Raw genomic sequence first — 16,310 nt, forward strand, 5'->3', positions numbered from 1 at the left:
CTATCCCTTTAAGTAGTACGTATAACTAAAGTTCCTATTTTTCGCCCATTACATTGGCACGCGATTCTCAAATTCTATATAAATTATTGTTTTGCAGATAAGGAATCATTAAAAAGGTAAATATGATTCTAAAATATTGTGCTTGGATGTAACTTCTCAGTCAATATCGTTGAAATATCGCAATTAGTGAAATCATGTATGCAAACACTAGATGGCGCACTTGTGCGTTACAGGCCAACGAAATTCCGCGAGATATGTCTTTTCTCGCTGTCGCTTTAATTCTCGCGGTATTTCCTCATTTCCTCCTCTTTTACTCCCTGTGTTCAACATGGCAGTCGGCAAGAATAAGAGGCTGACCAAAGGTGGCAAAAAAGGTGCCAAAAAGAAGATGTAAGTCACAAATGAATCTTTCGGCTGTGTCGTTACACTGTTATAAACCACTCTGGAGTATAACCGTTGTTTATAGATGAAGGATGTGATCGATATATTAAAGATTGTATGTAGCGGTCCTGCTAGCCTGACTGGCTCATTCATGGCCTGTGCCGTGTGTTCTGACAATTTTAGCTCAATGCTTGTAAGGTCCTGTACTGTTTTCTAATGCACTAGTCTTACAAATTTCATAAAGTATTCGGTTTCAGCAAAAAATGATTTCGGCAAACTGATAACCCTAACGTAATGTGTCTCCGGGATCGCTAGCTAGTAGTTTTCAAGGATACTTTACCGACTTAAGACTCACCGGAACACATGTGTTGGGAGTTGGATGCTCAAAGTTATTTTAGTGCTTTCTCATATTTTAGATAATGCAGCCAAAGCAAATATAAGCCGTGTCCGTATTTGAATTGTGAAAATGTGGCTTCATTGCAACATAATGCTTTCTCTGAAACGTATTTACATGCGTGTTTTCTCTTGCAGTGTGGACCCATTCTCCAAGAAGGATTGGTATGATGTCAAGGCACCAGCCATGTTCAACATCCGCAACCTGGGCAAGACCTTGGTCACCAGGACTCAGGGAACCAGTAAGTGCTTTTTATATCCACGGTGTCTGTTTCTCCACACAGATTTAGCATGAATTGTTAACCCTGCTGGGAAAGGGCATAACTTGCTGTATAATAAGAGCCATGTGTCCCAATTGTTTGGTGCGAATAAGTGCCGTATTGCAGTGGGAATACATAATGACAGTAGTTTCGGTCCCAGATGAAAAACTGATTACTGTTGTGAGATCACCTGACATTCCCATCAAATCCTTAAGCATCATAGTACTACAAACTGCAGTAAATTTGACACCGTGTCTTTGTAATCTAGGAATTGCCTCTGATGGTCTGAAGGGACGTGTGTTCGAGGTCAGTCTGGCTGATCTGCAGAACGACGAGGTGGCCTTCCGCAAGTTCAAGCTGGTCACAGAAGACGTGCAGGGCAAGAACTGCCTCACCAACTTCCACGGCATGGACCTCACCCGTGATAAGATGTGCTCCATGGTCAAGAAGTGGCAGGTAAATCAAAGTTAACACGTGACCTTTACTCAGTGTAGGGTGCTTGCCATTACAGAAAAGCCACACTGTTAAGTAAAAATTGTTGTACCCCTTTAAGTGGCATTCACACTACATTTCTTGTTCCGTTCACGTTTGTTCAAATGCATGCAAGTGCTTAAGACTGGAAACGCAAAGTTACAAGTTTGGTGAAGATATTTAACCAATGGAAGATGGATACATCCTGGTGTGACCTCTTAGCTGATTTAAAAGACACAAACGTTAAAGCTGCAGGTTTGCAGCATTGCATTTTGGATTTTTATGTTAAAAAAAAAAGACTCCACAGTGCATGACATTGCATCATGATCATTGTAGTGTCTGAAGACTTTTGCATGCCTGAAGTCTGGTGTGACCACCCTTCTTGTATTGTTGTGCTGTAAAATTTAACAGCAGTGTTGCTTTGGTGTTTTTGTTTGGAATGTGTCTTTAGATACTACTGCAAGTTTCTTCATTTTACATCTTAAAAGTTTTCCGATTAATGAGAGAGTTCTCCCAAAAATAATCTTGTCATTTATTCACCTTCATGGCATTTCAAATCCATAAGACTAGATACTACAAGAAACCTGAGAGATGTCCATTTCTCTCTATATTTGTGTAATTGAAAAAGTTCTACATAATGTAGCAATTTTTGAGTTGCTGTTTGTGCAGGCTGTGTTCTAACATGCTAATGGACTGTGTTCTTTCCCGTCAGACAATGATTGAGGCCCACGTCGATGTGAAGACCACTGATGGCTATCTTCTCCGCCTGTTCTGCGTGGGCTTCACTAAGAAGCGCACCAACCAGATCAGAAAGACTTCCTATGCTCAGCACCAGCAGGTCCGTCAGATCCGCAAGAAGATGATGGAAATCATGACCCGTGAGGTCCAGACCAATGACCTCAAGGAGGTGGTCAACAAACTGTACGTATGAAGTTCTCCCCATTATCCATGCATTACATTACATGCATTACCCTTTTGTGTTAAATCGGCTCTGCTCCTGGAGGTCCACCTTCCTGCATATTTCAGAATTGCTGGACAATTATTGGTGGGTGTGTTTGAAATAGCCCTGGAATTAGGCTAAGAGTGTGGTTGAAATACTGGGTGTTATTGGCTGTTGTAAAGATTAAGTAGTCAAATTATCATCTGAGTATTTTTAATTGTCATTATAGCACTTTTTATACATTGGAACTCATGAATACAGTGTCATAAACATAACTTTTGAGTGCTGAAGTAATGTAGATTGAGCGGTGCCTCTTACAACTTTCTTTACCGGGGTTTTAGCCTGAAAACTTTGTTGGCAGTCTTGATCTATAACTGTTACGCAGTTGTGTGTAATAAATGGTCTTCTCTTTTGTTCTGTAGGATTCCTGACAGTGTAGGCAAGGACATTGAAAAGGCCTGCCAGTCCATCTACCCTCTACATGATGTCTATGTCAGGAAGGTTAAGATGCTGAAAAAGCCCAAGTTTGAGCGTAAGTTGAAATGTGTGATGAACATGCATGGCTTGTTTTGACTTTTTTCCATTTATGCTCATGATTGAAACTTAACAAATTAAATGTGTATGGAAATAACTTTTTTGATTCCTAAGCCATTTACTAAATCAAATTAAGAACCAACCATTTGAACTTGCTTATTAGACAATTTTACTAATTGCTAAGAGCTAATGTATTTCTGAATTTTTATTGTACAGTTGGTAAGCTGATGGAGCTGCACGGTGAGGGTGGAACCAGCAGTGCTGCTGCTAAACCTGCAGAGGGTGACACTGGGGCCAAGGTGGAGAGAGCTGATGGATATGAGCCTCCCATCCAGGAGTCTGTCTAAAACTCCCAACACAAACAGCTGGTGTCAATAAACATGTAAATTTGAGTCTTTGTGTACTGTTTTTTTTAATTTTTTAATTTTATTTATATATATATGCATCGCATCAAATCTGTTGAATATCATTGTTATGCTTTCATATCTCCCAGTCAGAAAAAAAAGTTTACAGTCTGTTTTGGCATTTTTGGAATTTAACATTAACTTTCAGGGTTGATTTTTTGTAATTTCCAGGTCTGGGCAAGTATGGGAATAAAAGAAGAGTATGGAGAAAAAAAATATTTTGTTTCCATAGTATTGCCCCTATTTTATTTGATTTTTTTTTCCAAAATAAAAAAACGGACAATTTCTAAGGACAAATATATCTCATGAGTGTTTTTCATGGTGTTTGGAGCAGGCAGCCATCACTTGCAAAAATTTTAGTGATTCCAAAAGAATACAAGACACCTATTTCCTTGATACAAAACTGTATGTCTTCACCATAAACATTTCTCTTGAATTTAATTAAATTAATCTGGTTGATAAATGTTAAGCTGAGTTTACAGTATTTAACTGATGTGTCATAGATTAATATATGCAGGTTATAAAGCATTTTAAGTTTCCTCATGATGTGAGGGAATGTTATAAGTTACAGAGCCAATACATGACAGTGGGTCTGCACTGTGTAAGAAAATGAATGTTTACAGGCTGTACTAAATTAAACACCATTGTAACCACTCCAGACACTGATGACAAGTCTCCCCCAAGATTTGATCATTTCGATGCTGCACTGCATTACACACCCGCTTTGTTGTTAGGATGTTACATTTTACAGGTTTTATGAAAGTAAATTTAATACTTGTTAAAAACCTTTTTAAGACCAAAATTTAAGAAAAAAGGGAACACAATATGTCCATATGTTCTCTAAATATAAATGTCTAGGGAGCACCCAATGAGTTGTATTAGCAATACTAAAAATACAACTTCTTATCAATCCCTATTACTCTTAAATTAATAATAAAAAAAAAGATTAGGGATTGAATAGCTCTGCTCCCAACCAGTAGACTATGAAATTAATGCCGAGTTCACACTGCACGATTTTAGCCCGATTTTTCACTCGCCGACAGGTTTTGCGAGATCGCCGACAAATGCCCGAAATCGGAGGCAAATCGGTGCTCGTTCACGCGAGTGACAATCACGCGGTGTGAAATATCAAAGACGCGATCTGAGGGAATCGCCGATGCCCGTGAAATATCTGGCATTTCTACATTTGAAAATCAACACAACTGTTCCTGAAGCCTCAAAGCCCGATCACATGTGCTACAAGCTCTTCACAACACTTCAGTTTGGTAAGTTTCAGTAATTTGTCCAATTTGTGAAGTGTTTTTCCAGGCATCTTCATGGAGCAGCATCGCCTGAGAAGAACCAGGGCTCTTCCCTCACACCTGAGGGGAGTCTCTTCCAGTCAAGGCTTCTGTGATCTTTCACAACTGGCAGGTGTAATCAGGTTGGGTCACACTTACAGCTGCATCTCTGTGAAAGCTCGAAGACCCAATGGTTTGGAGGAGAGCTATTTGAAAAACGCTGCTGTCCTTCCCAACATCATTCTAGCAGCCTCAGTCTCTACAGTAGACGTGTGTCCAGCACCTTTGTGTCAGCAGGAAGAGCCTGTCTCTATCCACAGCTACATTGTGCAATTTACCAGGACATTTACCACTCTGTGGCAGAGCCCATGATGAAGACACGCTGTGGTAGGCACCGTCTCTACAGCCTTTGAGCTGGGACTGAAGATCAAGCAGCGACTGTGGGAGACACTGAGTTGCCCTTCCCTGCTGGAGATGGAGGAGCCTGATGGATGCATCCTGATCACTGAGAGCTTCTCCACAACCAGCAGAAGCTTCGCTCCTCAAATCCATGTGGACATCAGTAAAGAGCCCCTGCCTGAAGAAACCATGAAAAAAGACCAGAAACAGTTTACATATATACAGTTAAGTTTGTAAATAGTTTTAGTATAAGTAAGTTTATAGTTTGTAGAGTAAGTATTTTTAAGCATTTTTTTTCAGCACATTGGAACAAGGTTGTCAGGATGTTTTGGGTGGTTTCCTGTGCATTGACATGCGTTTGCCAAGGTTTTCTGAGAGGTTGTGTGCGTGGTGCTTTGCAGTTGCTCGACTCTTCTGAATGTTTTATTGCATTGCTGCATGGTTATTATGATGTTTTGGGTGGTTTCCTGTGCGTTGACATATTTCCCAAGGTTTTCTGTGCAGTTGTTTGCGTGTTGAGAGCTAAACCACTGGTACTTCACAACTACAGGTAGGGTCACCCATAGTGGACAGATCTCAGCTGAGATACCAGATGAAGACAAACCATTTATCAAGCCATTTTTTGTTTTATTTGTTGTGTGTTCCATATAATTTTATCACACTACAAAGATAAAATAAATGTGAGAACATAGAGCAGTTTTAATTAAAATTCTTTATTTTATTTTTGTAGTTAAATTTGAAACTTTTCAAATGTTATTTCATGTTTGTGCTTTTAAAAACAATCAGTCTTTCCCACGTCTAATTAGACTTATTTCACATTTTAAGCTCATTTTGAGCACAAAAGCATGTGCTTTCTGCATATGTAATTTTTGCAAGTGTAATTGATCTGCTCTCGTCCAGGTTAAGTTCTTCATAGCTAAAGTAGTTACCATGTTGGTCGAATTTTTTGGAGTGCATTTACGGTTTTGAATGTGCTGTAAAACGGGAACATCTTTGCTTTTAATAAAGCAGCCAGTCTTTTTGAATAAGAGTTTATTGGTTTAACACATCTTGAGGTATTTGGCACTATATCTATGATTCTGAAGAAAGCAGCCCTAAGATGTTATGGATATGGTGTTGTTTGGGTGATTAGCCTGTTTTGATTTTGTAAATGTAGCTTTTAAAATTAAGGCCCACATGTTTAATTAGTTTTCATTAGACAATGAAATATTTTGCCATATGGTTTCACCAAAATTTAGGTGGGCTTCAAAACACTTAAAAATGACATAATATTGCCACTATAACCAGTAGATGGCTGCAGAGGATCACTGGCTCATGTGCCGTTTCCACCATATGGTTTCCATTCCCAAATATTGTTATTTTCAAGTGTTTTGCTTTGGATTTATATTTAGACATTATATCACTATTATAACATCACTTATTGTTAAAGTTCAGTGTTGGTTTGTACTGAAGTATGGAGTTGCACCAGTTTTCAAAAACCCGTTTTCTATATGAATCACACAAATGACCTATTTTGAATTCAAAATGGAGATTTTCGGGGAAAGGTTACTAGTTTGCATCCCTGTTAACAATGTCTTCAGTTTCTCTTGAATGTAAATGTAAAATGTCAATTCACAAACATACCACGACTTTTTTATATTTTGAGCGACAAAACACTCAGAAATTAACTGAAATAAACATCAATCAAGCAACGACGTTAAATGTTGACTTCATGACAAAAGAAGAAAAAAAAAAACTGATAGGTTAGGCTTACCAATCTCTGTTTGTTCACTGTTCTCATGTAATGCATTGTTTTTCATTTTGCCTTTTTCTGTTCTGCACCCCAAAACAGTTCCTCCTCTATTCATTTTGGTCATGTGACTGTGTCGAAAGCTGAGCAGCAGTTGTAGACTACTCACTTCATAATAAAATACATGTTTACTAATTGAAATAGCTAAACAATTTTTTGCTAATTTTTTGTGTTTTAACAAATAGCCTTTTGATTATGTCTAATGTTTTATTGAAGAATTTCACAGATTTTGGCAAAATGGCGCCCACGGATAGGCCCTTGTGCACTGCATATACTCCATACATCATTTTTGTGCCCCTGTGTTATTCAATAAAAATGGTTGAAAAAAAAAAAAAATTTGAGGAAAAATAAAAAGAAATTTAATTTTGGTTTACATCTTGGTTTTATGTGTTTTAGCATTTTAGATTAAGATTCATAATAACTTATTAATTTAAACACTTTTCATTCATCTTGCGCCCCCTTGGTAGTTCTCTAAGTCCCCCAGGTGAGAACCACTTTATGCTATATTAGCCAAGCAAATGTGTAAGTCAGTGTGAACATACGATGGCACTGGATATTGTCTTTGCTTCAAAATGTAAAGTGATACATACTATATGCTCTCTGTATATAAAACCATTAATACTGTATACAGAAAAGTAAGCTCAAATGGAAATAAATCTGTTATTACTGCAGCTTATTACTGGGACATTATCCATTCATTTTATGGACATTTCCATTAACCCTAAAACAATGCAATGAAGTGCAAAATTCAAAATACAGGTAAAACACCTATAAAAATAAATCCGGTAATTCCTTCAAAGTAATACATTATATTGCGCCCTATTTTTACAGATTTGTTTTAGAGTGTACATATAAGACAAACAACAAGTCCATAGCAGTTCATGAATATATTTTTAGGATACAATGGAATATCAACAATGACTTCACATTTATAAATATATTAGACAAACGCAATTAAAATAAACTGGAAACGAATCAAAAATAAAAAAGAAGAAGAAAAACACTGCTTCTGAGGTTGCCTCTGCTTATTCATTCCATTACCATTTTCTCCCACCTGCACAGAGAAAAAGACAAAGTATTAAAAAGATAATTATTTAAACTGCATAGTGAATATAAAGTGAAGTACTGAAAGTGTATTTCCAGCTTCTGTCCACTAGAGGCCTGCAGTCACTTTATAATCTCACCTGCAACAATCTCTACAAAGGCTTTGGGGAAGAAGCCTTCTCTGCCATTGATCTGTCCGCTCCACCATTCATCATCTATGTGAGCAGTGACCAGGATCCTGTCTCCCTGCTGGAAGGGCAGATCCTTCTCTGTCTCTGCTGTGAAGTCATACAGTGCCACAGCCCACTCTTCACCGTTAGATTCAACCTGTAGACACAGATGAAAAAGATTGAATATATAGCACATCTTACTTTACCTGCCTGCATACAGTACACTCACATAAAGCAATACATACCATATAGCAAATCTCAGCTGAGTGATAGTTTACAGTTTTGCAAAATGTAAACTTTATTATCAATAGCTGGATATATAAAGTTGCATATTATATCCAACTTTATTTGCATACATGCATCCAGTACACTCATATAAAGCAAATCTCAACTACCTGATTTTTTATTTAATTGCAAAATACAACTATATCATCCAGACTTTTATATTAAAGGGGTCATATGATGCGATTTCAATTTTTCCTTTCTCTTTGGAGTGTTACAAGCTCTTGGTGCATAAAGAAGATCTGTAAAGTTGCAAAGACTAAAGTCTCAAATCCAAAGAGATATTCTTTATAAAAGTTAAGAGTCAGCCACACCTACGTAAAACGGCTCGTTCTAACACGCCCCCTCATATCTACATCGCTCTGTGGGAAGATTTGCATAACGCCGCCCAAATGTGCACGCAAAGAAAGAAAGCGTGGTTTCAGGAACAGCAGTTACTGTTCTTTTTAGCAGCATCATATGACCCCTTTAAGTTGTATGTCAAACTTTATCTGCATATATACAGTATACTTGCAGAGAGCAATATAGACTAGCCAAAGTTAAGACATTTTGATTACACATTACATTCATAACATATGCATGAATGAACTGTTCACAATATCATCTATTAAATGCATTTAGAAAATAAACAGGTGATTTTTTTATTTCATGCCAGCTTTAATCACTGTTCATTACTACAGGAAAGATCAAATGTGACAAGTTGGGTGAAGATACCTCAGTGGCTTTGTAAGACATTCGTGTGTTAGGTGAACCGGCCATTCCTGAGAAATGATACGCAACATATATTAGAGCTGTAGCCCAAAACATTATCTATTATGTAAGCAAACACATGCAAATTCAAATTTTAAAATACTCCACTTTTAAATGTACCCAAAAGTTAGTCTAAGCCCTTATAATATAGATTTTAGAGCATTTCAGTTATTCGTTTTTGTGAACTTGACTGATTTTTTTAAAGAGCCTGCACACAAATGCAGTTTATGAATGAATTATTACTGCACAGTTAATGGCTGTAAATACTCTATAGAGTTACAGAAAAGAGCAGCTGTCCTCATGAGGAGAACCTCCCTGTGCACTGCAGTGTAATGAATGAGATGGAGGTCAGTTTCATATAGCCCTTAATGAAACACAAACAGAAGGGCAAATTCTTCACATTCCCACCATAGGGAGAGCGGCCCACTCGTTGAGTCCCAGAGACGCTGATGCTGATACGGTTTTGGTGTTGTTGGTACATTAGAAACCGACAAGTGACTGGATTACAGACAGTTCTAGGGTAAAGTGAATGTGCTCCATGTTTCCTGAAACTGGAGAGGCATTACTATATTCAATCAAGTGGGGTTTCATTTTCCATGTAGAATGCACTTCTATAGTAATTAATAGGTGTTTCTTCAACCGGTATTTTAATGTTTTGTTTTTCACATTTAAACTATCCAGAAAACTTTTTACCAGACTTCCATTTATTTTTGTTACTTTTCAAAAGCCTTTTATGTCCAGATTTTGGCAGTTTACCCTTGTCACAGTCCTTTAGTTTTTAAAATGTGAAAATCCATCATAAACTATAACCTATCATGATGGGTGGAATAAACAATCCCTTTCAATATGAAAAATATTCACATAAATGTTTGTATTGTTACATATTGGTGTGGTTATGACATAATTTCCACCACAATCAACAATATTGCCACTATAATAAAGGTTTTCAAAAGTCACTGTACTTGTTAACATTCTTGAGATGAAAATCATTTGTGAACAGTATTTTTATAGTGTGTTATTTCCTATCAAGCTATAATTTGGCCAAATTGTACAAAAAAAGTTTTGCATCAATCACATTTCCATCACTGCAATTGCAATTACAGAATATTATTAAACACAATGCATATTTTAAGGTGTGCTGGAAATGACATCGTGGTGGAAATGTTTATGACATTTTAGAAAATGACAGAATTCTCTAGTGATGCATGTCATTTTTAAGAGAGAGTTCACAGGTTCCAATTCTACCCATAACTGAAGAAACACCCAAATACACAATGTCACTAGGGCATGTTTCTAAGCTTTGTATTCTTTGCAAAGATTGTTTTACTATTTCAGGCATAGTAACACAAATCAAAGCTTAAATTTTGGTCTGTTCAGTATGGACTAATGTTAGGTTCTGATATAGTGTTTTTGTCCTTCTCTGAGCTTTATATCTTGAAATTCTGACTTCGGAATTGTGACTTTTTTTCATCACACTTTTTTCATATTTTTAAAAACCTTTTTAAATTCTGTGGTGGAAAAAAAATTCAATAGGATCTAAATGTTTCTTTAAACATTAAATCAAATGTGTATAATTTATAGATATATTGTTTTGGCCTCTTACCAGGCAGTGCAATCTTATTCAGAACAGATTTCTGCACTGGGACTGGAGGAAGATCCTCAAGCACTTCCACAAAGTTGAGGGGGAAAATACCAACATGGCCATTCACTTCCCCACGAGCCCACTCCTCTCCCACATATTCTTTAAGCCGAATCACATCACCTTCAGAGAATGAGAGCTCGTCACTCTGCTCTCCCTCAAAGTCAAACCTCGCAACACACCTTGGGCCTCTGAAGAAAATACAGGGGTATAAAATATTAGTCATTGTCATGTAATCTGGTTCCTAGTACTTTTGTCAATCTAACATTGCAGTACATCAGATTTTAAAAGAAAAAGTTCATTTAATTTGTTGTTTGAGCTTTTACAGTCCAATCTTGTGAGGATGACTTACCTCACAGGATCAGGAGATGGTTTGGATTTCCATTCATTGCTGGATGCTGGCGCAGATGTACCAGGCTTGTTCTGGAGAAGAAGAAAAAAAGATTATTGGTAATGGTAGAGATTAATCAGTTTTATGATCCCTGAATATACATGCTTAACTTTCAGGAAATGTTCACGTCAACCTCAGTACGTAAATAATATGAGCTGGGATTTTTGAAACCCTGTTAACTAAATTTGAGACATGTATAAATAATTGTTTGCAACTTGCAATTTGTGTGATCTTGTCATTTCCTTGATTTAAATATTAACTATACATCAATACTAATTACATAAAATTTGTAAGATAAAAAAAATGTAAAAAACTTTTTTAGTTTTACTATATCGATAAAAACTGAATTATTTTTGGTTTTTCTTACAATTACTTGAATGACATGGTTGAATAGTTGAGCATGAGAATGCTGTCAACACAACAATATTTGTAAAAATGAGAAAAAGGAATCAGTTTACATTTACTTGCTGTAGAAAGGGTCCAAATTATAATAATTACACAATAATCACTTGTGTATTTTTTATGTAATTGGTGGAAATCTTGCAGTAACGATGCATGCAAATTTGGGACACAATAAATATTACTACAAAATATGAATTGTTTTTAATAAATAAAAATGACTTTTTATCTACAAAGAATATCAGTTAAATAGATTATTGCATGATAGTTTGTTAGGTACAGTTGAGAAGGTCATGGGTGGGACAGGTAATATTCACAATTTTAAGGGCAAGACAAATATTTTGTTTAAATCTTGTTAATCAAGTTTACTCAACATATATAATAATTCTCACAAAAAATCAAAAATAAATCCTTCTAATGCTTTAAGTCGTGGGACATTGTCTACTGTATTTGTCAAAAATCCATACACAATATTTACCAGTGTCTTGACGTAGTTAATGGGGAAGAATCCAGTGATGTTTCTGCATGTTCCCATGTACCACTCACTATCCAGCTGTTCTACATTAGACACCACATCACCAGCCTTCAACATCAGCTCTCCAGGCCCCTCTGAGACACAAACACAGGACAACATATGATTATTATAGGAGCAGATTCACAACTGCCTCTGACTGTGAATGTATTACATATTTAATTACTAGTCTGAACAACCTGGGGGAAGGATTTCACAGACACATCGTAATTATTCTTTGAAAAACAAAAAACAAAACACTACTCATAGCCTTATTAAATTATGCTTGCCTTGGAAAATGGCCCTTTGTTTTCTTACACAGAACACAACTGTCTATCTATATTCACCTGGAGTGAAGTCATACAGGGCTTGCAATTGTAAAGATCCAGTATTTTCCACCATACCACTAAAGGAACGGTTTTTCTGTAGAAACACATTGAGAGCCATGATAGCATGTTGACATTACAAGACGGATAATACTACTATAGTACATCTACTATTAAACAATATCAATATTAATTACCTGAGGTACTGGATTGCTGGGTATATTTGTTAAGGGTGTAATAATCTTCATATGTGTTTTCTGCACTGTGCCCTTAGCGTTTCCCACTTGGCATTCAAAGGTTTTGCTGTCTAATTCCTCAAGCAAGACGAGGACTTCATTTTTCTAAAGGAGATAAAGGATGGAAATGCTTAAATTTCCCACGACTGAAACTCGCTGGCAGAACAACACGTAAAGCATCCGTAACTTGAGAAGATGGCACTATGGGGCTAATGTGAATGTACTGACTTTAAGATCACCTGAAAAGAGAGCTCCCCAGTGTTAGTGCCATTGTAGTCATACTCAGCAATACCGTGGGGGATCTCAAGCTGTGTAAACCAAAAGAATAGGGCAGAGTTGCATTAATTTGTCCAGTTCCTCTGTAATACCATTAAATCAATAAAATAACACATGTAAAATAACATCTCACAGTGTATTTGTTGTAAAGACGATGTCCAGGGTTGGGTCTCGGTGGAAGGGCAGGTCCTTTTTTTGAAGCTCTACGGTTTTGTTGCTGCCATTGAGGTTGCTGTTCTTTTGATGGCACTATTTGTGAAACTCCTGGATCTGAGGGCCGACGTTGGGAGCCATCTCTCCGTGGAGGAGGAGGTCTTCCTGGGCCTGTTTTAGCAGGTGGCGGTCGTGGAGGCAGAACCTTTCCTCCACTGGGCCTGAAATATTATTAACATAGAATTTAAGGGCACAATACCAGAAGAGACCACATGTTGTCGCATTAAAACTCTAACAATTCTCTCTAACAATTCCTAGGCTGATACTGCACAAACCGACCAGCCATGAAAAGAGAAATGCATAAAGGCATGTTTAGAAGGTTGAATGAGCGAAACTAGGACAGCTTTGAATAAAAACAGGATTCATTTACCGTGGTGGAAGAGACATATCAGATGAGAGACTGAAGGAGTCCTAGGGGGGAAAACAATAAAGAGTTCATATTCAACGTTTAAGAGAAGATTTTTGTTTAAAAACACAATTTGTGCACTGATAATGTATGTACAGAATAAATCAGAGAATAAAACAATATTTTTCATGGTTTGACAGTTGTTTCAGATAAAGATATATTTGGAACACATGTCACATTTGGAATGATTTTTCTAACAGCTAAATGCCAGAAACATTTTTACACAATTACACAGATGCAGATGTAGATACTCTGCCAATGTATTGCAAGTGTGTGTTATTGTGGGAGTAACAACCTCAATACTAAACAGGATGTTGTTATTATTCAGGTTGCTAGCTGTAAACATTACTTATAAGATCTAACTTGCTCAGCAAGATTGTCTTCAAACTGCTGCTTTGTCATGACAATATCTGACTTGAAGTGGCCATAAAAGTAGTCAGCTAGCACATACTCAAAATCGAGCATGCATAGTCAAGCACCTGCATTCATGTACTTGCAGAGTATGTTTCAGGCCTGAGGAAAGAGAGGAAAAGGAAAACCAAGCAAAGTCCCTATTGTTTCGTTGTGCTCTCGTTGACTTCTCTGGAAAATGTCAAAAGAAAGCACGTTTTTATTTTTTAAATGTCACAAATCTGCAGATTAAAGAGTCTGGTAACTGATCTTGTGAGCTCTGCTTACATTTTAATACAGCATTTTATCTTAAAGGGTTAGTTCACTCAAAAATTAAAATTAGCCCATAAATTACTCACCCTCATGTCATCCTAGGTGTATATAACTTTTTTCTTTCAGACAAATTCAGTCGGAGTTATATAAAAAATTGTCTTTGATCTTTCAAGCTGTTTAATGGCACTCAGCGGGTGTTGCAGTGCATCAGTCCAAAAGAAGTTAAATAAAAACCGCCCATCCTTAACAAAAAAGTGTCTCACACGGCTCCGGGGGTGAACAAAGTCCTCCTGCAGCGAATCGATGCGTTTTTGTAAGAAAAATAACCATATTTAAAACGCAATAATCTATTTAATCTAGTTTGCGCTAACTGTTGTAAACGGAAGCAGTTCCGGGCGGATGACGTAGGATGTCAGCGTTGCGCATGAGCCACTCAGAAGTGACGCACGTGGAAGCGCAGGGGAGAGATCAAAACAAAACAACGGTCACAAATTAGAAGTACACAATGAGAATTTGTAAAGAAGAATGTCGGAGGATTTCGATATAAGCCAAGAGACTCAGCATGCGCAAAGCTGAACTCATACGTCATCCGTCCGGAACTGCTTCCGTGTACAACTGTTGGCGCAAGCTACATTAAAGTGATTATTACGTTTTGAATATGGATATTTTTCTTACAAAAACGCATCGATTCGCTACAGGAGGCCTTTGTTCACCCCCCGGAGCCGTGTGAGACACTTTTTTTTATGGATGGGAGCTTTTTATTTCACTTCTTTTGGACTGATACATGCAACACCCGCTGAGTGCCATTAAACAGCTTGAAAGATCAAAGACAATTTTTAATATAACTCCGACTGGATTCGTCTGAAAGAAGAAAGTTATATACACCTAGGATGACTTGAGGATGAGTAATTTATGGACTAATTTTCATTTTTGGGTGAACTAACCCTTTAATCGCCTACTGCTTTGGTGCTTGTTGCACAGCTGTTGCTTGCTGGGAAAGGCCAGCTGAGGCAGCTGTATAAGGTCTTACTTTGCAAGAAGGTTTAGCAGGTGTAGGTGGGCCCCCCACAGGTTTCTGCACAGGTAAAGGTGGTGGAACATCTGCCGTCTCTTCAGGGTCTGAAAAGCAGTAATCCATCCATTTACCATGCAATAAAGCATCATATTTTATGTAGATTATTATTAATTTATTTTAATATTATTATATTAGTATTATTTTGATTCATCACTTCACTGCTGTTTACACTAAAACATACACTAATGTTCAAAGTTAGGGGTAAGTAAGACTTCTGGGAAAAAAAAAAAACTTTTATTTAACAAGGATGCATTAAACTGAGCAAAAGTGACAGTAATTGTATAATGTTTCCACAAAATATATAAAAAGTGTTTTTAATATTGATAATAATAAGAAATGTTTCTTGAGCACCAAATCAGCAGAATGGTTTCTGAAGGATCATGTGACACTGAAGACTGGAGTAATGGCTGATGAAGAATCAGCTTTGCCACCACAGGAATAAATTACTTTTTAAAATATACAGGTGCATCTAAAAAAATGTGAATATCGTGAAATTTTTTTTGTAACTTATTTCAAAAAGTGAAACTTTCATATATTCTAGATTCATTACATGTAAAGTAAAACATTTCAAAAGTTTTTTTGTTTTAATTTTGATGATTAGAGCTTACAGCTCATGAAAGTAAAAAATCCAGTATCTCAAAATATTCGAATATTTCCTAAGATCAATCAAAAAAAGGATTTGCAAAACAGAAAAGTTCATGTTCTTTAAAGTATGTTCATTTATGCACTCAATACTTGGTACTTTCTCTTGACATATGGGGTTTAGGTCAGGCATGTTGGCTGGCCAATCAAGCACAGTAATATCATGGTCAGCAAACCACTTGGAAGTGGTTTTGGCACTGTAGGCAGGTGCTAAAGTCCTGCTGGAAAGGAAATCAGCATCTCCATAAAGCTGGTCAGCAGATGGAAGCATAAAGTGCTCCAAAATCTTCTGGTAGACGGCTGCATTGACTTTGGACTTAAAACACAATGGACCAACAACCAGCAGACGTCACGGCACCCCAAATCATCACTGACTTCAGAAACTTCACACTGGACTTCAAGCAGCTTGGATTCTGTGCCTCTCCAGTCTTCCTCC

General features: G+C 37.1%; 2 protein-coding genes across 2 annotated transcripts in view; one reads left to right on the top strand and one right to left on the bottom strand.

The window, feature by feature from the left end:
- Positions 1-328: 328 nt before the first annotated feature.
- Positions 329-3,371, top strand: rps3a (ribosomal protein S3A). Its single transcript, XM_016559865.1, has 6 exons — positions 329-390; positions 913-1,016; positions 1,303-1,490; positions 2,218-2,426; positions 2,868-2,977; positions 3,196-3,371. Exons 1-6 carry the CDS (start codon positions 329-331, stop codon positions 3,324-3,326), a joined length of 804 nt encoding a protein of 267 aa, XP_016415351.1. The 3' UTR covers positions 3,327-3,371.
- A 4,380-nt stretch (positions 3,372-7,751) lies between these two features.
- Positions 7,752-16,310, bottom strand: part of sh3d19 (SH3 domain containing 19) — a 17,880-nt gene continuing 9,321 nt past the window's right edge. The window contains exons 8-19 of the mRNA XM_016559898.1: positions 15,188-15,276; positions 13,459-13,499; positions 13,009-13,249; positions 12,839-12,907; positions 12,561-12,704; positions 12,385-12,460; positions 12,005-12,135; positions 11,089-11,159; positions 10,701-10,927; positions 9,062-9,108; positions 8,036-8,222; positions 7,752-7,905 (exon numbers count right to left, since the gene is read on the bottom strand). Coding sequence (XP_016415384.1) covers positions 7,889-7,905; positions 8,036-8,222; positions 9,062-9,108; positions 10,701-10,927; positions 11,089-11,159; positions 12,005-12,135; positions 12,385-12,460; positions 12,561-12,704; positions 12,839-12,907; positions 13,009-13,249; positions 13,459-13,499; positions 15,188-15,276 — 1,340 coding nt within the window. The 3' untranslated portion in view covers positions 7,752-7,888. The remainder of the gene's footprint in view (positions 7,906-8,035; positions 8,223-9,061; positions 9,109-10,700; positions 10,928-11,088; positions 11,160-12,004; positions 12,136-12,384; positions 12,461-12,560; positions 12,705-12,838; positions 12,908-13,008; positions 13,250-13,458; positions 13,500-15,187; positions 15,277-16,310) is intronic.

The sequence above is a fragment of the Sinocyclocheilus rhinocerous genome, unplaced genomic scaffold (assembly GCF_001515625.1).
Source record: "Sinocyclocheilus rhinocerous isolate Xijiao unplaced genomic scaffold, SAMN03320098_v1.1 scaffold1129, whole genome shotgun sequence".
NCBI lineage: Eukaryota > Metazoa > Chordata > Actinopteri > Cypriniformes > Cyprinidae > Sinocyclocheilus > Sinocyclocheilus rhinocerous.